The following is a 21,421-nucleotide window of genomic DNA, read 5'->3' on the forward strand; positions in this document are numbered from 1 at the left end:
CTCAGTCCCTGGAAAAATCATGGAGCAGGTCCTCAAGGAATCAATTCTGAAGCACTTAGAGGAGAGGAAAGTGATCAGGAACAGTCAGCATGGATTCACCAAGGGCAAGTCATGACTGACTAACCTAATTGCCTTCTATGATGAGATAACTGGCTCTGTGGATGAGGGGAAAGCAGTGAATGTTATTCCTTGACTTTAGGTAAAGATTTTGATATGGTCTCCCACAGTATTCTTGCCAGCAAGTTAAAGAAGTATGGGCTGGATGAATGGACTATAAGGTGGATAGAGAGCTGGCTAGATCGTCGGGCTCAATGGGTAGTGATCAACGGCTCCATGTCTAGTTGGCAGCCGGTATCAAGTGCGGTGCCCTAAGGGTCAGTCCTGAGGCCGGTTTTATTCAATATCTTCATTAATGATATGGAGGATGGTGTGGACTTCACTCTCAGCAAGTTTGCAGATGACACTAAACTGGGAGGAGTGGTAGATACGCTGGAGGGGAGGGATAGGATACAGAGGGACCTAGACAAATTAGAGGATTGGGCCAAAGAAATCTAATGAGGTTCAACAAGGAGAAGTGCAGAGTCCTGCACTTAGGACGGAAGAATCCCATGCACTGCTACAGACTAGGGACTGAATGGCTAGGCAGCAGTTCTGCAGAAATGGAACTAGGAGTTACAGTGGACAAAAAGCTAGTTATGAGTCAACTGTGTGTCCTTCTTGCCAGGAAGGCTAATGGCATTTTGGGTTGTATAAGTAGGGGCATTTCCAGCAGATCAAGGGATGTGAACTTTCCCCTCTATTTGGCACTGGTGAGGCCTCATCTGGAGTACTGTGTCCAGTTTTGGGCCCCACACTACAAGAAGGATGTGGAAAAATTGGAAAAAGTCCAGTGGAGGGCAACAAAAATGATTAGGGAGCTGGATCACATAAACACCATGATCAAGTCACCTCTCACTCTTCCTTTTGATAAACTGAACAGATCGAGCTCTTTCATTCTGCCCCTGGAGGACATTTTCTCCAGCCCCCAAATCACATTTGTGGCTCTTTTTTGCACCCTCTCCACTCTTTTTGAACATATTTTTCAAAATGTGGTCATTAGAAATGGCCACAGTGTTCCAGGGTCCATCTCACCGGTGCTGAAAATGGAGCTAAAACCCCCTCCATGCTCCTGCTCACTGGCGAGGGGGTGTCTGACAGAGCTGCTTTCCCACCCTTTCTAACTGTCATTCCTCCTCCTCTCACAGTCAGTTCCTTGTCCCCGTTTTTCTGTTTTCCATCTCCTCTTTCCCCTCCGGGCCCCTCCTTTCTCTTCACCTCCCCCTGCCACCAAGCAGGGCAGAGGCCAGCGGCTGAGGCACCTCCCACCAGTGACAGCAAAACACACAGTGCTGGGGAAGGAGACAGACAGACTGAGAGCCTAGCAGCCATGGGGACACCTGCTCGACCAGGGAAGAGGAAACGTAAGGCTGAGGGTCAGGAACCTCCAGCTGCAACATCTTTAGCTGGTAGAAAGCTAGATGATACCATTTGTCACATCTGTCAGGATTATTTGACAGATCCAGTGACTCTAGAATGTGGGCACAAATTCTGCCGGGTCTGCATCAGCCAGCGCTGCGAGGGGGTGGAGACAGCTGCCTGTCCTCAGTGTGGAGAAACGTTCCAGAAAAGAGTCTTCAGGTCCAACATGCAGGTAGGCAGGATAGTGCTATTCATCAGACAACGGGGCTTAAAGCCAGGACAAAGGGGAAGGGAAGGGAATGTCTGTGAGGAACATGGCAAAGAGCTCACGTGGTTCTGTACAGAGGATGCCAAAGCCCTTTGTGAGGATTGCAAAGGATCCTGGCTCACCGCTCTCACACTGGGATTCCCATGGCAAAGGCTGCCCACGAGTCCCAGGTAGTGGTGTTTTTGTTTGCTAATTCAATCCCTTCAGGTCCCTGTGTCACCCCCTTTCTGGACAGATACCAGTCTGTTGTGACTGGACCTAACCACAGGATCCCATGTGCTTCTAACACTCCAGCGCTGGGTCTCTCAGCTGCACTCCCACCTGCAGACCCCATGTCTGCCCCACTTCTTTGGGATGTGGTCCTCTGCACCTCAGCTGTCTGAAACCCCAGACCCAGAGGCGCAGCCCTCCCAAGCTCCTACTTGGTTACACACGCTCTGGCAGATTTCCAGGTCACTGTGGGCATGCTGAGTTCGCGATTGACCCCTTCAGGGACAATGTGTCAGGCGAGCCAGGAACACAGGCTTAGCAAAGGGATTTCCTAACCACTGGCACTTGTATTTTTAAGAAAGCAAAGAGAGAGTTACAGATCTACACAAAATAACAAACAGTCCTGAGACAAACTGCCCCTATCCTCTGTGTCTGGTCTCACCCCTTCTATCACTATGGCTACACTACAGCCTATGTTGGCAAACCTTGTGTCGCTCAGGGGTGTGAATATTCCACCCGCATGAGTGACACAAGTTACGCCGACATAGGTACCGCCGCTCCCGGGGTTGGGTTTTTTATGCTAACAGGAGAGCTCTCTCCCATCGGCATAAAGCGTCTTCACCACACGTGCTGCAGCACGTATCAGGAGAGCTGAGCGGCCGCAGCCCTTCTAGTGTAGACATATGACTCTGAGGTCTGGTCAGCATCTCAGGCAAGGCAGAGACTCTCCTGCTTTCTCTGTTTCCAGCCTTGTCTTCTGGCAAATGGCGGTCGATGGCCCCTCTTGTTCTGAGAGAATCCCCCCTTCAATATAGTCTCTGTCCCCTTTTGCCACATGGAATTGTCTGAGCTCCACGGATCAATCTTATTTGTCAAATAAATTCTTCACTAAGCTCCGTTCTCATGCCAATAGCAGAGTCAGATCTCCTTGTTTTAGTTACTAAGAGATGTTTTTTTCTGCCTTTTAATCTTATTAGCCTGCAGAGGGAAGTCAGATCTGGAAGAGGGCTCTTTAATCCAGCAGACAAAGGCAGAGTGAGATCTAATGGCTGGAAGTTAAAGCTAGACAGATTTAGGCTAGAAGTAAGGTGCCCATATTTTACCACAAGGAGGATTTACCATTGGAAAAACTTACCAAGGGTTCTGGTGGGTCCCCATGACTTGGAGTCTTTAAATCATTGCTGGGCATCTCTCAGAGGCCTGCTTTATCTCAGCCACAAGTTGATGCTGTGGGAATCTCTGCGGGAGGTTCTTTGGCCTGTGCTCAAAAACAAGAGGTCAGACCAGATGTTCAGAAAGGTCCCTTATGGCCTTATCAGCTGTGAATCTATCACTTATTCTGGCTACTGCTGCTCCATACAGAAGCGTAACCCTTTGAGGTTGACAAAAGTGCATGGCGGTGGGTTTAGCCAACAGTAGCCATAGAGGGGTGAATAAGTTAGCTACATTATTTGCTCAGATGAATGAAATTCATAAATACCTAGGGAAGCAGGGATAGCTGGGAATTTACCCTTCTGAAATGGGTTTGCCCTTATGGGAAGAGGGTTTTGTGCCTGAAAGTGTGTGGCACACCTATAGGGAATGGTCCCTGGATGTTTCTTCACCTGGTTTTATTAAATTATAGAATATTATTGAGAGTTTCCCCATTTCTCCTTTCAGGGGGAGGCAAGCACATCGAGCAGGTACTGTACATGCATTTGCCTTTGTCATTTCCCCTGACATTCCTGTTCGATGCACTGCAGCATTACTGCACTGAGCAGCTGAGAATCTCTTCTCTTTAGGAGTGAAAATGTGAACGGTCAGGAACAGGAAGCCATTTCTACTCAACAGCAGGAGCTTAGAGGTAAACGAACACCACTCTCATATTCAGCAGTGCCCACCCCAAGCGCTCACAACTCCTGAGTCAGGTCCCAATACATGACAAGACTGGATACAAATATCACAAGATTTTGAACAAAAACAATTTTACCACCTCATTTTTGATCATTTAAGGACATTCCATGCATCCCACTCCCCACTCCCTGCCCCACAGTCTGTGCGCGCTCTTTCAGGATGCACAGCCAGTCTCAAGAACACACGCACATATGTGAGCATCTCCTGGAGTTGGGGCATTAGCTCAAATGGTGGAGGTGGTGGTGGCTCTCCAGGTTTCTGTTCAGACTCCACAGGTGGGGGTTGGTCACATACCCTCATGTGCAAATGCTCAGGCTGAGATAATGAGATTAGAGAGGCAGGATGGTCCAGTGGTTACAGAGCTAGCCTGCTGTGCCACAGATGTGCTGTGGGATCTTGGGTGAGTCATTTAGGGACAGATTATTAAAGCTGTGTAGATGCCTAAAGATCCAGATTAGCACCTAGCGGGATTTTTGGACATGCCCATGTGCCAAACTCCCATTGATTTCAATAGGAGTTAGGTGCCTAGTTGCTTTTTAAAATCCTACTAGGCGCCTATCAGAGTCTTTGGGTGCCTCAATCCCTTTAGAAAACCTGTCCCTCTGTGATTCTTGTTCACATCTGTACAATGGGGATAGTAGTTGGGCTCTACCTCCCAGAGGTGTTGTGAGGATAAATACACAAAAGATTGTGAGGAGCCCAGACACTATGGTAATAAGGACGAGATAGGTACCAAAACAGATTATGGTACCAACACTAGAAGAGTTCAGTCTCCTGTCAGAGTATTCTGCTCAGTACCAGAGATGTGTGTTTAATCCTAAAGAGATGGGGGCAACATTTTCAATACTGTTGTGTTCAAGTTACATTGGTTTGGGTGACCCAAAATGTGGTTAGCAATAGTTTAACTTCTGGATGATTTTAGTTAAAGCTGAATCTTAACTTTTAATTTCCATGGTTTTAAAAGTTTGATTTCTTAAAATCTAAAATTGATTTTAATGCTCCTTTGAAAACAAAAAAATGTCTGGCACATCTGCTCCAGCTTCTCTGACACGGAGAGAAATGGTCTGTGAATAATAATAATAATAATTAGCTATGCTGGTGTTAGCATTGGTCCTAAACAGGGAGCTGTAGAACTGAGAGGCACATGGCCACATTTTCTGTGATGAAATAGATAAACCCAAAGTAGACCAGAGGAGCTCTGTGGCAAATGTACATCCATCTGGAAGGCCATCATGAAACCTAGACCCAACTGAAATTCTGCTTAAGTACCATTTTTAGGCTGTAAATGGGATGTAAGTGGCTAGGCCTTGTGCTGGTCCCCTGTGAAGAGGAGAATTACATCCTTTCTGAATGCTTCTGAGATGAAATATAACTGCAGATACAATGGGGCCCTTAGAAAGTCTTTTTTTCTTCCATGACTAAACTTTTGTGTCCTGCTCTAAATATTATTGAGTGTTCACATGCAGCAAATGTCATACGTGAGGATATGATTCTGTCACAGAGACATGGAGCAGTGGCAGCAGCCCCTGGCACTGCTCACAGTCTTAGTCCCCCCCCCCCCCCCCCCCCAGGGTATTATTAGTAAAAGTCAGGGACAAGTTGCGGGCTTGCATGAATTTTTGTTTATTGGCTGTGACCTGTCCCTGACTTTTACTAAAAATACTAGGGCTTCAATTAATGGCACTTAACTCACGCGATTAACTAAAAAAAAATTAGTTGCAATTCAAAAAAATAATTGTACTTTTAATCACACTGTTAATCACACTGTTAAACAATAATAGAATACCAATTGAAATTTATTAAATATTTAGGCTCTAAAGTTTTACATTTGTTTTAGGGCTGTCAAGCAATTAAAAAAAGTAATTGTGATTAATTGTGTGATTACTTGCACTGTTAAATAATAATAGAATACCATTTATTTAAATATTTTTGGATGTTTTCTACATTTTCAAATATATTGATTTCAATTACAACACAGAATATAAAGTGTCCAGTGTTCACTTTATATTATTTCTGATTACAAATATTTTGCACTGTAAACATGATAAACAAAAGAAATAGTATTTTTCAATTCACCTCATACAAGTACCAGAGTGCCATCACTTTATTGTGAAAGGGCAACTTACAAATGTAGACTATTTTTGTTACATAACTGCACTCAAAAACAAAACAATATAAAACTTTAGAGCCTACAAGTCCACTCAGTCCTACTTCTTCGCTAAGACAAACAAGTTTGTTTACGTATCAGAGGGGTAGCCGTGTTAGTCTGAATCTGTAAAAAGCAACAGAGGGTCCTGTGGCACCTTAGAGACTAACAAAAGTACTGGGAGCATAAGCTTTCATGGGTAAGAACCTCACTTCTTCAGATGCAAGAAGAAGTGAGGTTCTTACCCATGAAACCTTGCATCTGAAGAAGTGAGGTTCTTACCCACGAAAGCTTATGCTCCCAGTACTTCTGTTAGTCTCAAAGTTTGTTTACATTTATGGTAGATAATGCTGCCCACTTCTTATTTACAATGTCACCTGAAAGTGAGAGCAGCAAACAGTAGACTCAGGCAGATGTCTCTGGGCTGGAGCACTGCTTACGCCCAGGTAGGTCACTTGCTCAATTATACCTTCACACCCATAAAAGCTGGGCACATCTTAATAAATGGAGGGTGAGATTTTCACCCATACTTCAACCCCTTTATGGTCAGTAAAAAGACCAGAGCAGCATAAAAGGGCTCCAGAAGGCCTGTATCCAGCTGTGGGAGGATTCCTCCAGTTCAGGCAGTGCAGAGAACAGCTACAGGCTGCCCTCTGAGGACCCACTCACAAGCTCTATTGTAGGGGTGTGTGGGAGATGGGCCTGGGAACATGAGGGGGTGTCAGGAAAGGGGCCCAGTGCTGTAGAGATCCTGGGCCGTGCTGCTGCCCTTCCCCCAGGGAAAGGCTGCCATAACTAAAGGCACAAGCTAAACCAGAAAAACTCACTCCCATTACGGAATAACAGCGCTGGCATGGAGTGTTATACCCGTGTAACAAGAGCAGTTTAAGGACTTGTCTACACTTAAATTTTATAGAGCTCTAACTTGCTCTAACTTCCCTGCCCTGTGCCTGTCTTGTCTGGTTAGACTGTGAGCTCTTCAGAGCAGGGACTTGTGACTCCTCTGTGTCTGTGCAGTGCCATAACACAGGGAGGGGCACACGCTTTGTTACTAATATAGGCTGAGCTGTACACCCAGGCTGGCCCTCAGCCCACTACAGCCAGGTCCTTCACCCCCCCCCCCCCCCATTCGGGGCGGATCCCTATTGATCTAGGTGAAAATTGGAAAACCAAAATCCACTAAAATCCAGCTTTTCAATGTTTCTGATTTTCACCAAAATCAACAGGGTTCTGCACGAGGCTGGTCTCGGGGAGGGAGGGGCAGAGGGGAGGTATTTGGCTGGATGGGGAATAAGTGACCTGGCTAGGGCAATGGCTGAAGGGGGATGAGGGGCACCCTGACCCTAAACCATAATCCTAACCCTGAGGTCACCGCCTCTCCCTGTATCCTGAGATTTTAGTGGAAATGAGGCTTTTACAGGTTTCCATTTTTCACCAAAATCCAGAAGGTTCTGCCCACTGATGCCTAAAATATGCCGTGAAACAGAGCTGTTGGGATGTGGTTGTCAAAAGTTATCACATTGCAGACAGACAGAAACGCCATTGAGTTGGGTGTGGGGCCTCACTTCCCTCAGCCAATAAAAGCTTTAACCTCAAAGTAGTTGTTTTCTTTAGGGATAATTATCTAAACAGGCCTTTAGTGTGTGTTCACTAGGGCCCCAATTCAGCAGGGTAGTTAAGCACATGCTGCACTTTAAGCCCACGTGTCAGACCATCCCTATTCAGCGTGTGCTTAAGGGTTTCACTGGATGAGTAGCTGTTTCAGAAGGTGTGAGGAAACCCCCTAGTGGCTGATGATGGACTAACCTGCCCCCAGGGAAAATTCCCTCCTGACTCCCATCAGTTAGCAATTGGCTTGTGCACTGAAGCAGGAGGGGGTTTCTCTGCCCTCCAGAATGCTTGCATTTTTTGTGAACTGTGATAAATCTGGAGATTCACATTTCCATATCACTGTCTGGGGCTTTTTGAATCCTTTGTCCATTTGGGGTTTTTTCTTTGCTTGTCTGTTTAGTTTTAATCCTACCCAGTCTAAATCTGTATGTTCTCATTATCCATCTAAATGTCCTTTTCTTTTACTCCTGCTGAACTCCTGGCCTCAATGCTATCTTGTGGCAAATTGTTCCGCAGGCTAATTATGCATCCTATAAAACAGTATTGCATAGAATCATACAATCATAGGACTGAAAGGAACCTTGAGAGGTCATTTCCTCTTACAGTTAGAAATTTGCTGCTTTTCCCTTTATTTGAGTATCCTCTTGTTCTTGTATTTGGAGAGAAGGTAGGTCTGAGCACCCAACTTCTTGCTCTCACTCACTGCTTTGTGTTTCTCTGTCATGTCTCCTATCTAAACTAAAATGTGCCACCTTTTTTAATCACTCCTTATACGGACGTGCCTTCAGGGCTCTAATAATTATTGTTGCCCATCTCCATAATGTCCTTTCTGAGATGGGGTGACTAGTGCGGTGCACAGTGCCCAGGTGAGGGACTAGATAAGTACATTTTTCTATCATGTTCTTTCTGCATCCTAACTCTTCGTTCTTTAAACCATTGCTGCACATTGAGAAGAGATCTTCATGGAGTTGTGTCCAGTGATCCCTGGGTCTCTTTCCTGAGTAGTTCCAGTTACAATTTAGAACCCTAGAACCTGTCTGAATAGCTGTAATTATTCCTTGCAATGTGCCTTACCTTACTAGGATCAATACTGAATTTCATCAGCCCTCATATTGCCCAAGCTTGGTCCCTCTGAAATAATTCAAGATTTCTCTGGCCTTGTCTAAATTAAATAGTTCTGTGACATCTATAAATTTTGCCACCTCTCAGCTTATCCCTTTTTCCAAGTCACTGATAACTTATACTGAACACCAGTCCTAACCGAAGACCCAACTTTGAGGCACCCCATTGCTAACTCTTTTTCCATGTTTCAGAGAAGCAGCCATGTTAGTCTGTATCCCCAAAAAGAACAGGAGTACTTGTGGCATCTTAGAGACTAACAGATTTATTGTAGCATAAGCTTTCGTGGGCTGTAGCTCACTTCATCGGATGCATGTAGTAGAAAATACAGAAGAAAGATATATATATATGCACAGAAAACATGAAACAATGGGCGTTACCATACACATTATAAGGAGAGTGATCAATTAAGGTGAGCTGTTGTCAGCAGGAGAGAAAAAGAACTGTTTATAGTGGTAATGAAAATGGCCCATTTCCAGCACTTGACAAGGAGATATAAGGAACTGTAGGGGGGGAAAGATAAGCATGGGGAAATAGTTTTACTTTGTGTAATGGCCCATCCACTCCCACTCTTTATTCAAAACTAATTTAATGGTGTCCAATTTGCAAATTAATTCCAATTCAGCAGTCTCTCGTTGGAGTCTGTTTTTGAAATTTTTTTGTTGTAATATTGCGACTTTTAGGTCTGTAATCGAGTGGCCAGGGAGATTGAAATGTTCTCCAATTGGTTTTTGAATGTTATAATTCTTGATTCGTGTCCATTTATTCTTTTACGTAGAGACTGTCTGGTTTGGCCAATGCACATGGCAGAGGGGCATTGCTGGCACATGATGGCATATATCACATTGGTAGATGTGCAGGTGAACGAGCCTCTGATAGTGTGGCTGACGTGATTAGGTCCTGTGATGGTGTCCCCTGAATAGATATGTGGACAGAGTTGGCAACAGGCTTTGTTGCAAGGATAGGTTCCTGGGTTAGTGTTTTTGTTGTGTGGTGTGTGGTTGCTGGTCAGTATTTGCTTCAGGTTTGGGGGCTGTCTGTAAGCAAGGACTGGTCTGTCTCCCAAGATCTGTGAGAGTGATGGATCGTCCTTCAGGATAGGTTGTAGATCCTTGATGAAATTTTCCATGGTAAATTTTTACCATTTATTCTTGCTCTTTGTTTTCTGTCTTTGAGCTGGTTTCTGATCCAGGACAATACTTTACCCCTCACACCATGATGTCTCAGATTAGTTAATAATCTTTTGTGAGGAATTTTGTTAAAGGCTTTTTGAAAATCCACATAAATTATGCCAATGGGTTCTCCTTTGTGCACTATTTTACTGACGTACTTAAAGCAATTTAGTAGATTAGTGGGACACAAGTTTCCTTTCCAGCTCTGCTAGTCAGACCTTATCCTTCTCATAGAGCTGTTTTAGAATTCTCTTTTAGTTCTTATTTCAACCAGTGTAGCAGGCAGTGCCGTAACGCTCACTGGTCTGTAGTTCTTAGGATTACTCCTACCAAAATTTTAAAGTTGGCTACAACATTCCCAACCCTCCGATTCTCCAGAAGTGAAGCTGATTTTAATGAGAGATGCGTATTATTGTTAGCGGTTCAGCCATATCGTCTGATGTCATTTGAGAGCTCCTGGGATTTGCCATCTGGCAGGGGTCTTACCTGCTCTAGGTGGCTGCTGGCTCTTTAGTTTGTCAGTTTGTTCCAATATCTCCTCTTCACGCCTCGATCCCTGGTCTTTATTTCCTGAACAGAGCAGCTCCAGGGCAGGTCTCTCCCCAGCAACCTCTGTGGTGAAAACTGATGCAAAGAAATGAGTCAGTCTCTCAGCACTGTCCTTGCTCCCTCTCCCCTCTGCAGATCCAGGGGACCCATTGATTTTCTCACAGGCTTCCTGATTCTGATGGACTGAAATAATTCCCTGGTATTTGTTTTATATCTCTGGCTGTTCACTCTGCTAATTCCATTTAGTCTCCTAATTCCCATTATGCACTTCGCCCGATGTACTGTATGCACCTTTCTGCTGGCTGCACAGGGTTAATATTTTCCATTTGCAGAGGGATCCTTGTTTGGCTCTAACAACCTCCTGCACCTGGCAGGTGGCCAGGTGGGGTTACTGTATTTCTCCCCTTGCTGATTCCTTTGTTGCTCAGAGGTTCAGGTAGGGTGACCAGATGTCCCGATTTTATAGGGACAGTCCCAATTTTGGGGTCATTTTCTTATATAGGCTCCTATTACCCCCCACCTCCATCCTGATTTTTCACATTTGCTGTCTGGTCAGCCTAGGTTCAGGTGTCTGGCTGCTGCTGTAGCCTCCAGGCTGAGTCTAAGAATTGTAACTTCCCTGCATTAAGGTCTTTTTGACTCTCTTCTCTTCTGCAAGATAATGTGATATTGACTCATTTCTCTTTGTTTTATTTTTAGACAAACTCCAGGCTGAGCTCAGTAAGTTCTATTCCCCCCAGTATCACCCTGTGTGACATTGTCTCCTGCTCAGCATGTCGGTGTTCAGGGATGTTCTCACCCCTCTGTCTGTGTTTGGTTGCAGGGTGGAGAAGCGCCCAGATCTACGCAGGTACTGTACATACCACTGATATTTTATCCATGGTGAGACCCACCTTCCCCTGGGAGCTCTCTGCTCCTTTCCCTGCACAGAGCATTTTCCTATGACATTCAAGCTAGAAACAGCAATGTCACTGGGGTGGATGGAAAGGGGCAAACAAAACCCAGGTTTATTGCAGAGCAGGGACATGTCCCCGTTGGGAAAGGGCTGATTAGTGATGAAATGTTGCTCCTGGTGTCACCTTTGCAGGGGGTGCCTGGGCTCTGCAGGATGGGCATTCTTATCTGGCCATAACTGAACTGAACTGAACTGCCAAGCTCTCTCCTCCCAGCAGCAGGATCAGACCAGGCTTTCACCCACAATTTCCTTCTAGCGTAACAGGCCCAGACAGGGGCTGTTCAGTGTCCCCTGGATTTGGGGGGAGGGAGGCCCTGTCCCACTGCAGGGGCACACAGGTTTTTATAACCAGCTTGTGACACTCCCTTGACCCAGTTACAACAAATTGTGCCAACAAGGCAGCTTTTCTGCCTCACAGCAGTTGCTGAGCTGTGTGTGTGTGTTTGCTCCCAGCCTGCTGCCTGACCATGTGTGTGTCCTGGTGAATGCTGGGAGAATCTGGGCTGCTCCCTGGCAGCTCCAGGGGCTGTGTGCACACATTACAGCACCACTGGCCCAGGTGTCCATGCACCCCAGGGTGTCCTACCACACAGAGCTGGGAGGGACGGGGTGCCCAGGACAGTTACACAAACACCGTTGAGGTCCTGTTAGGGTCACCACCTCTGCTCCACATACACGACCTGTCCCCGCACCCGGAGCACCGTGTCCCCGTCTCACCCACGGGAGAGGGCACCAGCCCCTGCAGGTCCTGTTCATTTGACTGCCTCAGGCACCAACCTCACCAAGTAGTTTATGGCCCTAAATCTACCCCACTGCCCCCAGTGGTGACCTCCACAGCTGATACCTGCATGGTGGTGAATGGGCCCTGCTGGCCCCAAGCTCCACATCTCACTCACTGCTCCCCGGGGCTCCCAGACACTCTGGACCCAGATCTCTCTCTGTGCAGCATCAACACCCTGCAGCCCCCCTGCTACAGCCACTGATATACCTGGGGCTAGTAGCATCCTGGACAGACTCACAGATTTCCCACGACAGTGACCTGAACAAAGGGACAATCCTGGGAAAACTGGACAGGTGCCAACCCTAGGTCCTGTCCACACAGCACAGTAACACCCAGCTGAGCAGGGTACAGGCAGCCAGACACGTGCCAGCTCAGGCCCCTGGCAGGGACGCTGAGCTCATAGACTCATAGACTCATAGACTTTAAGGTCAGAAGGGACCATTATGATCATCTGGTCTGACCCCCCGCATGCTGCAGGCCGCAAGACCCTTCCCTGGACTCTGCCGTTGAAGTCCCCAATCCTGTGTTTTAGTGACTTCAATCGGCTGAGACCCTCCTGCTAGTGATCCCTGCCCCATGCTGCGGAGGAAGGCGAAAAACCTCCAGAGGCTCAGCCAATCTACCCTGGAGGAAAATTCCTTCCCGACCCCAAATATGGCGATCAGTAATACCCCGAGCATATAGGCAAGAGTCTCTAGCCTGACCCTTGTTTGCCATTATGGTATTCATGTACCATTGCTTGGTTTTCCTTGGCTACTATGTTTTACCATTAAACCATTCCCTCCATAAACTTATCCAACTTAATCTTAAAACCAGACAGGTCCGTTGCCCCCACCGTTTCCCTCGGAAGGCCGTTCCAATATTTCACCCCTCTGACGGTCAGAAACCTTCGTCTAATTTCAAGCCTGAACTTTCCCCCGGCCAGTTTGTATCCATTCGTTCTCGTGTCCACATTAGTACTAAGCTGGAATAATTCCTCTCCCTCCCTTGTATTAACCCCTCTGATATATTTAAAGATAGCAATCATATCCCCCCTCAGCTTTCGCTTTGTCAGACTAAACAACCCAAGCTCCTATAATCTCTTTTCATACGACAGGTTTTCCATTCCTCTGATCATCTTAGTCGCCCTTCTCTGCACCCGTTCCAGTTTGAGTTCATCTTTTTTAAACATTGGAGACCAGAACTGCACACAGTACTCCAAATGAGGTCTCACCAGCGCCTTGTACAACGGAAGCAGGACCTCCTTATCCCTACTAGATATACCTCGCCTAATGCATCCCAAGACCGCATTGGCTTTTTTCACCGCCACGTCACATTGTCGACTCATAGTCATCCTGCGGTCAACAAGGACCCCTAGGTCCTTCTCCTCTTCCGTTACTTCTAACCAATGCGTCCCCATCTTGTAACTAAAATTGTTATTATTCATCCCCAAATGCATCACCTTACACTTTTCACTATTAAATTTCATCCTATTTCTGATACTCCAATTCACAAGCTCATTCAAGTCTCCCTGCAGAATATCCCTATCCTCCTCCGAGTTTGCAACTCCTCCCACCTTCGTATCATCCGCAAACTTTATCAGCCCACTCTTGCAATCGGTCCCGAGGTCAGTTATAAATAGATTAAATAAAATGGGTCCCAAAACCGAACCTTGAGGCACTCCACTAGTAACCTCCCTCCAACCCGACAATTCACCCTTTAATACAACCCGCTGCATTCTCCCCATTAACCAATTCCTTATCCACCTCTGGATTTTCATATCGATCCCCATGTTTTTATTTTAACCAATAATTCCTCATGGGGTACTGTATCAAACGCTTTACTGAAATCCAGGTATATTAGGTCCACCGCATTTCCCTTATCTAATAAGTCAGTTACTTTCTCAAAGAAGGAGATCAGATTCATTTGGCACGATCTGCCCTTCGTAAAACCATGCTGTAATTTATCGCATTTGCCATTAACCTCAAGGTCCTCAACTAGTTTCTCTTTCAGAATCTTCTCCAGCACCTTGCACACTACTGATGTTAAACTAACAGGCCTATAGTTACCCGGGTCACTTTTTTTCCCTTTCTTGAAAATAGGAACCACATTGGCTATTCTCCAGTCTAACGGGACCACCCCCGAGTTTACAGATTCATTAAATATAATCGCTAATGGGCCTGCTATTTCCCGCGCCAATTCCTTCAATATTCTCGGATGAAGATTGTCCGGTCCACCCGACTTAGTCCCATTAAGGCGTTCTAGTTTTGTTTCTACCTCGGATGCGGTAATCCCCCATCCTGTATGCCCCTCTGTAACGGTGCTAGTATCCCTAATACCTTCATTGGCCTCATTAAACACCGATGCAAAATATTCATTGAGATATTGCGCCATGCCTAGATTATCTTTAATCTCCTCTCCGGCTATAGTCTTCAGCGGTCCCACTTCTTCTTTCTTTGCTTTCTTCCTATTTATATGGCTGTAAAACCTCTTACTATTGCTTTTGATTCCCCTCGCTAAGTCCAACTCTTCCCGGCCTTTGGCCTTTCTCACTCTATCTCTACATTCTCTGACTTCACTAAGGTAAGTTTCCTTACTGATCCCTCCCCTCTTCCACTCTTTGTACGCTTTCTGTTTTTTCCTAATCGCCCCTTTCAGTCGGTCGCTCATCCAGCTCGGTCTAAATCTCTTGCTTAGTAATCTTTTTCCCTTTTTGGGGATACAGGCCTCTGACAGCTCATGCATCTTTAACTTAAAGTAATCCCAGGCTTCTTCTGCCTTTAGATCCCTTAATATGTTTGCCCAATCCACTTCCCTTACCAGTCCCCTTAATTTGTTAAAATTGGCCTTTTTAAAATTATAAACCCTAGTCTTTGACTTAATTCTGGTACTCCTTCCATTTAGTTTAAACCGAATTAGCTCATGATCACTGGAGCCCAAGTTGTCCCCCACTACCACTTCCTCAACAAGGTCCTCACTACTTACCAGAATCAAATCTAAAATGGCCTCCCCCCTCGTCGGCTCAGCTACCACTTGATAAAGGAATTGATCAGCAAGCACATCTAGGAACATCTGAGCCCTATTATTGCTACTAGCGTTTGTTCCCCAATCTATATCTGGGAAGTTAAAGTCCCCCATAATTACACAGTTTCTATTAGTATTTACTTCCCTTAATACATTAAATAGTTCCTTATCCATATCCTGGGTCGATCCAGCTGCCAGGGTCACTAACAGTGTTAACTCTGTCACTTGCCACTCACCATGCTAGAGCCCCAAGGGTCCCCCATCACTTCACACCCCTGCTATGTCCTGGCATCTACCTCTCCTCTTTCCCTCCTCTGCTGTCATGTCTCCCATCGCTCTGCTCACCCCCCTCTGCCCCCTGATGGCCACCCCACCCCTCACCGCCCTTTGCTGTCCTGGCTTCCGCCCTTCTTATTCCCCTCAGCCCTCCTGGCACCTGCCTCTCTCCCCACCCTCTTTGACCCCTGGCACCTGCCCCTTCCCTCACCCCCTCTGCCCACCCCTCCTCTAGCCCCACTCTGACCGCCTGGCACCTGCCTCTCCCCAATCCCATCTCCTAACACCTTCCTCTACCTACCTGCCTCTGCCTCTCTTCTCACCCCTCTCTGCCCCCTGGTGCTTGTCCCTCCCCTCCTCTGCCCTCCCTGTGTCTGCCCTTCTGCTCAATCCCCCTAGCACCTGCCCTTTCCCTTACCCACCGCACCCTTCTGGTGCCTATCCCTTCCCTCACTCCCCCTGGCCCCCAACACCTGACCCTCCCCTTCTCCCCTTCCTCCCTGGTGCCCAACCCCCTCACCACCCTCTGCCCCACTGACCCTGCTCTCCTCTTGCCCCTCTGCCACCATCACCCATGCCACCTTCTCCTTATTTCTAACCTCTGCCCCTCCCCTCGCCCTCTGGCTCCGTGACACCTGCTCCCCTCACCACCCCTCCAGTCCCCTGGTGCCAGCTCCTCCTCTGCCCCAAGTCCCAGCTCTACCCTTGGCCCATCTGCCTCCCTGGTGCTTGCTGTTTCCTTTGCCCCCTCTGCCCACCTGGTGCAAGTCCCTTCCTTCACCTCCATCTAGGACCCCTGGTCTCAGCCCTTCCCCTCACCTCAGCACTGCCCCACCCCTCACCTCTCCCTCTCCTAACTTCTGGGTCCCACCCCTCCCTTCATCCTCCATCTGCCCCCCTGGTGCCCACATCTCCCTTCACACCCATCTGCCCCCTAGGGCCTGCCCTTTACCACACCCCTCTCTCTGCCCCCTTCTGCTCACCTGCTCCCTTACCCCCCCCCCATTCTGTCCCTTTGGCACCAGTGCCTGCCCACTCACTCCCCCCCATGGTTCCACTTGCCCCACTCCTCATCATCTCACCCCCTGGCAGCTCACCCTCCCCTTGATTTCCCCTGCCCCCCTTGATTTCCCCTGCCCGATTGGAGCACGCACATTCCCTCACACCCCTCTGCCCATCCCTTTCCTTGCTCCCCATAGACCCCTGGGGTCTGTCCCCTTCTTCTCCCATGGAGCCCACTTCTCCCCCCACCCCCAGGAACCTGCCCTTCACCCCCCTCTGTCCTCATGGTGCCTGCCCCTTCTTTTATCCCCCCATTGCCCTTGTGCCTGTTCCTCCCCTCTGCCCCTCCCTCCACCCACTCTGACCCCCTGGCACCTGCCTCTCCCCAATCCCATCTCCTAACACCTTCCTCTACCTACCTGCCTCTGCCTCTCTTCTCACCCCTCTCTGCCCCCTGGTGCTTGTCCCTCCCCTCCTCTGCCCTCCCTGTGTCTGCCCTTCTGCTCAATCCCCCTGCTCCTCATGCTCTTACCTCCTCACAGGCAGACAGGCCCTGACTCCCCTTGGGCAACAACCCCCCCCCAGCGATTAACGGAGACGCAGGTTAATTTCCCTTTGATCCCAGTGACCAGCCAATGCCCCCGGCCCTGACTCTGTGACTCTCTCCCCAGTGGACGTGACTCTGGATCCAGACACGGCTCATCCCAGACTCATCCTGTCTGAGGATCAGAAACATGTGAGATTCGGAGACACATGGCAGGATCTGCCCGACAATCCTGAGAGATTTGATCTTTGTCCCTGTGTCCTGGGCGCTGAGGGGTTCGCGGGCGGGAGGCGTTACTGGGAGGTGGAGGTGGGAGACAAGACTGAGTGGGACCTGGGAGTTTGTAGGGAATCTGCGAACAGAAAGGGGAAGGTCACACTCACACCTGAGGATGGATACTGGATCATGTGGCTGAGGGATGAGGGGTACAAGGCCGGCACAGCCCCCCCAATCCCCCTTCCCGTGAGCGTCAGGCCCAGCCGGGTGGGGATTTTCCTGGACTATGAGGCGGGCGAGGTCTCGTTTTACAATGTGACTGACAGGTCCCATCTCTTCACTTTCACTGACACCTACTCTGGGACGCTCCGCCCTTATTTCAATCCTCGTGTCAGTGATAGGGGTACAAACGCAGCTCCCCTGATAATCTGCCCGGTCCCAGCTCAGGCCGGGGGGAATCTCTGTCCCTGACAGTGATCCCGCGGCACAGTCTGTCCCCTCCCAGCGCTGCCGCTCTTCCCCTCCGCCCCCCGTGGTAGGGCCAGTTACTGCAGCAACTCTAAATAACGTCATTTGTATTTCAACTGTGCAATTTCAAGAAATCCAAAATATTTATCTTAACAAAATAAACTATTAAATTGTCAGACTGAGGTGTTCAGTTACAATGTACATGTGTCATACACATCACAACTACACACATGTTCAGCTTCTCTCTCTCCCCCCCCCCCCCCCGCTTATTGTCTTGACTGGTTCTCCCTGGAAGGCCTAGCACATGCACCCACCTCCTGCACTACATCTTTGAAAATTAATAGGTGAAAAAATGATAGAATTAATTAAGCAATATATTTAACTTAACTCACACAATATTATATAATAGTCTTTGAATGTCACATTAATTCATGTGATTATTAACTTTCTAGCTACATATAATTGGTAATCACGATATGACCCTTCCTTTCTTTTTCTCACATCAATTAACAAAACATGGTCCGCAACCTCAAACAGCATCTTCCTATAGATAGAAATCTCTTCTACAATTTCCATTTTTTTAGTTTATTTTTCTTTAGAAATATTATTTGCAGGCAATGGACTGTCAGTGTCCACTGTTGATTTCAATGTACTGCCGGGCTCTTCATGGTCTTGGTTACAGGGACACAACAAATGTAGTTTGGTAAAGAAATAGAGAAGGGGTTGTATTCCTTTACTGAATCATCACAAATTAACTTAATTGTAGTATAGACACTGGCACTTAGTGACACATAACATGAAAATTGATGAAGCTTTATTGGAAAACCTATATTCTCGGCCATAAATCAGTCGAAAAGGTGATTTTTTTGTTGTCATGTGAGGTTTAGAGTACAAAAAAAAAAGTTCCCCAGGAAATTCATCACAATTCCTCTGGGTTCTGTCCACCACCTTCTGCAATGCTCTGTAACAATAGTGACCAATTGGTCTAATTCCTTGAAATTAGCAACTGAACCTCATTTCTTGAAGATCTAGCTGAGCAGAGTCTGAGGGGAGGCACATCACATGGCATTGCTAGATCTACTTTTTGTTTTAAACGTGATGCGTTATGAACATTTTCAATGCAATAATTCAGTTTAGAAGATTTATTCACAATATGCCACTCATGGCAGTGTGCCCTAACCTTACCGTGATTATTTGAAAATAAATACCCTAAAATTATCTTGTAATGGATTCATTTGCCGTATGGTCCCCTCTTCCCCTTCCCAGGCTGGGTGATGCAGGGAAGCGGAGGAGCAGAGGAGCTGGGCTGCTACTCACAGGTGATGCCACTGGATCAGAATCTGCTTCCCATCAGAATTTGCTCCTTTGCTGTTTCTGATCAGGCTCCAGTGACATGAACATGGAACAGCGTTTCTTGTAGGGTGACCAGATGTCCTGATTTTATAAGGACAGTCCCGATATTTGGGGCTTTTTCTTATATAGGCTCCTATTACCCCCCACCCTCTGTCCTGATTTTTCACACTTGCTGTCTGGTCACCCTAGTTTCTTGTAAGGCTGAAACATCTGAGGCTGAGATCAAGTTATAAACAAGCAAAAGGCGACTTCTAAAATCTACATCTGTGAAGAAAACGTCTCTGTCTGTAGGATGATTTTGCTCTACAAAAAGCTCAAGGAATGAAATAGGTATAATTGTCCCCGCTCTGTGGGAGGGGATTTTTTTTTTCTTAAGTCAGGTCACTTTTACAGGTCAGTATTTAATTGGGAACAACCTTCAACTATCTATAAAAATTGTCTTGCATTTGTGTAAACTTTTTAATCAGCGCAGGGTCAAGCTGAAGAATGCCCATTAACTCATGTGATGCTGGCTCCTTATTCAATTTTTTCTTCTTTAACTGCATGTTCTAACCCTTAGCCTGCAAGACATCCCAGTGTTGAATGCTCTTCCTTTAGATTGTACATTCAGCTCCAATGTCACATCAGCGTTTTCTCAGTGCCTACTTCAGGCAGGCCAGTGAGTTTTATGATAGCTCCAACTCAGTTATCACGATTGAATCTTTAATAATCCAAAGGTTTTTCAAGTTTGATTGAATAAAATTCTTTGAATAATAATAATGAAAATATCATTTGCTGAAGCCGCTGCCCTCACTGGCGAACAATCTGCTCCCTGCAACCAAAGGGGGCTAAAGCAGGGAAGTGGGAGGGGTGGAATGGACAGAATTTGTGTAGGAGACAAAAGGTGTCCAGAGGAGGATGAAAGGGGGCAAGAGGTACACTAGGGAGGGGAAGGAGAAGGGCAGAAGGGTGAAATCGGGGAGGCACTGGGGTTCAGAAAGGGGAGATGCACGGCCCGTTTGCAGGGTCTACGTTCTCCTGGCACTTATGTTTCTGACTCTGGCCGTGCGCACCGCTGCCCCATTCTAGGCATGAGGTGTCTCTCTCCCGCCTAAGCCCCAGAGTGAGTCATGGACCGGGGGAAGATCAGCATTCAGCTGCCAATCTTGCTTGTAGGGCCTGTTCCTCCCAGCACAGCTACCAGATTGGGTCCCATTCAAACATCTGTTCAGCGGAGGAGGTGGTGCTGGTGCCCATTTTATAACTTCTAGCCCAGTAGATAAAGCACTCAGCTGGAATGTGAGGAATCCAAGTTCAATCTCACCCCTCTGCCAAAAAGTATTTGAACCGTGTGTCTCTCACTGCTCAGACGGGCGTGTTAACCTAGGGTTACCATACATCCGGATTTTCCCGGACATGTCCGGCTTTTGGGGGCTCAAATCCCCGTCCGGGGGGAAATCCCCCAAAGCCGGGCATGTCCGGGAAAATCGGGAGGGAGGGAGGGCTCGGCCGGGGCCTCTTTGGCCGGGGCTGGTGCGGGGCCGGGCCGGGGTCGCGGGGCCGGGGGCATGGTGCCGGGCCGGGCGCGGGGGCGCGGTGCCAGGCCGGGGTCCGGGCCGGTCCGGGCCGCCGGAGGGGTGCGCTGGGCCGCGGGGCCGGGAGCCGGTCCGGGCCGCCGGGGGGGTGCGCTGGGCCGTGGGGCCGGGAGCCGGTCCGGGCCGCCGGGGGGGGTGCGCTGGGCCGCGGGGCCAGTCCGGGCCACCGGGGGGTGCGCTGGGCCACGGGGCCGGGAGCCGGTCCGGGCCGCCGGGGGGGGTGCGCTGGGCCGCGGGGCCGGTCCGGGGTGGCGGTCGCGGGGCCGGGCCGCCGGGGGGTGCGCTGGGCCGGCCGGCAGTGCTGGGCGGGCCGGGGGTGGTCGGCCGGGGCTGGCACCCCAGGGCCCGAGCCGACCCAGGCTAGAGCCGCCGGGGGGCTAGCCTGGGCCGTGCCTCCTCCCCCCACACTCCCCCTTACCTGCTTCAGGCTTCCCGCGAATTAAATGTTCGCGGGAAGCAGGGGAGGGGGCGGAGACTTTGGGGAGGGGGCGGAGTTGGGGCGTGGGCGTGGGCGGGGCTGGGGCGGGGGCGGGGCCCCATGGAGTGTCCTCCATTTGGAGGCACAAAATATGGTAACCCTAGTTAACCACTGTGATGGGGACCCCGGGGTGCAACCTGGTCTGTGGAACCGCTGGGCCCTCTGTCCCGCCATCCTGGGCTGCCCCTCACACTGTGATGCTGTTGACAAGCTACAAAACCTTTGGCAGGTGTTGCACTTACACAGCCATTGATTTGCAGTGACACACCCAAGTTAGTTACATGAATGCTTTTCCCAGCAGCTCATGAACCAACAGTAGAGAGGCTCCAGCCAGAGCGCAGCCAC

General features: G+C 48.5%; 1 protein-coding gene across 1 annotated transcript; it reads left to right on the top strand.

Moving 5' to 3' along the window:
* The first annotated feature begins 1,408 nt into the window (after positions 1–1,408).
* Positions 1,409–17,847, top strand: LOC103307223 (zinc-binding protein A33-like). Its single transcript, XM_065579574.1, has 6 exons — positions 1,409–1,690; positions 3,596–3,618; positions 3,718–3,779; positions 11,126–11,146; positions 11,250–11,276; positions 17,115–17,847. The coding sequence occupies exons 1-6, from the start codon at positions 1,427–1,429 to the stop codon at positions 17,672–17,674; spliced, it is 957 nt and encodes a 318-aa protein (XP_065435646.1). The 5' UTR covers positions 1,409–1,426; the 3' UTR covers positions 17,675–17,847.
* Positions 17,848–21,421: the final 3,574 nt, after the last annotated feature.

This window comes from Chrysemys picta, unplaced genomic scaffold, assembly GCF_011386835.1.
Source record: "Chrysemys picta bellii isolate R12L10 unplaced genomic scaffold, ASM1138683v2 scaf456, whole genome shotgun sequence".
In the NCBI taxonomy this organism is placed as follows: domain Eukaryota; kingdom Metazoa; phylum Chordata; order Testudines; family Emydidae; genus Chrysemys; species Chrysemys picta.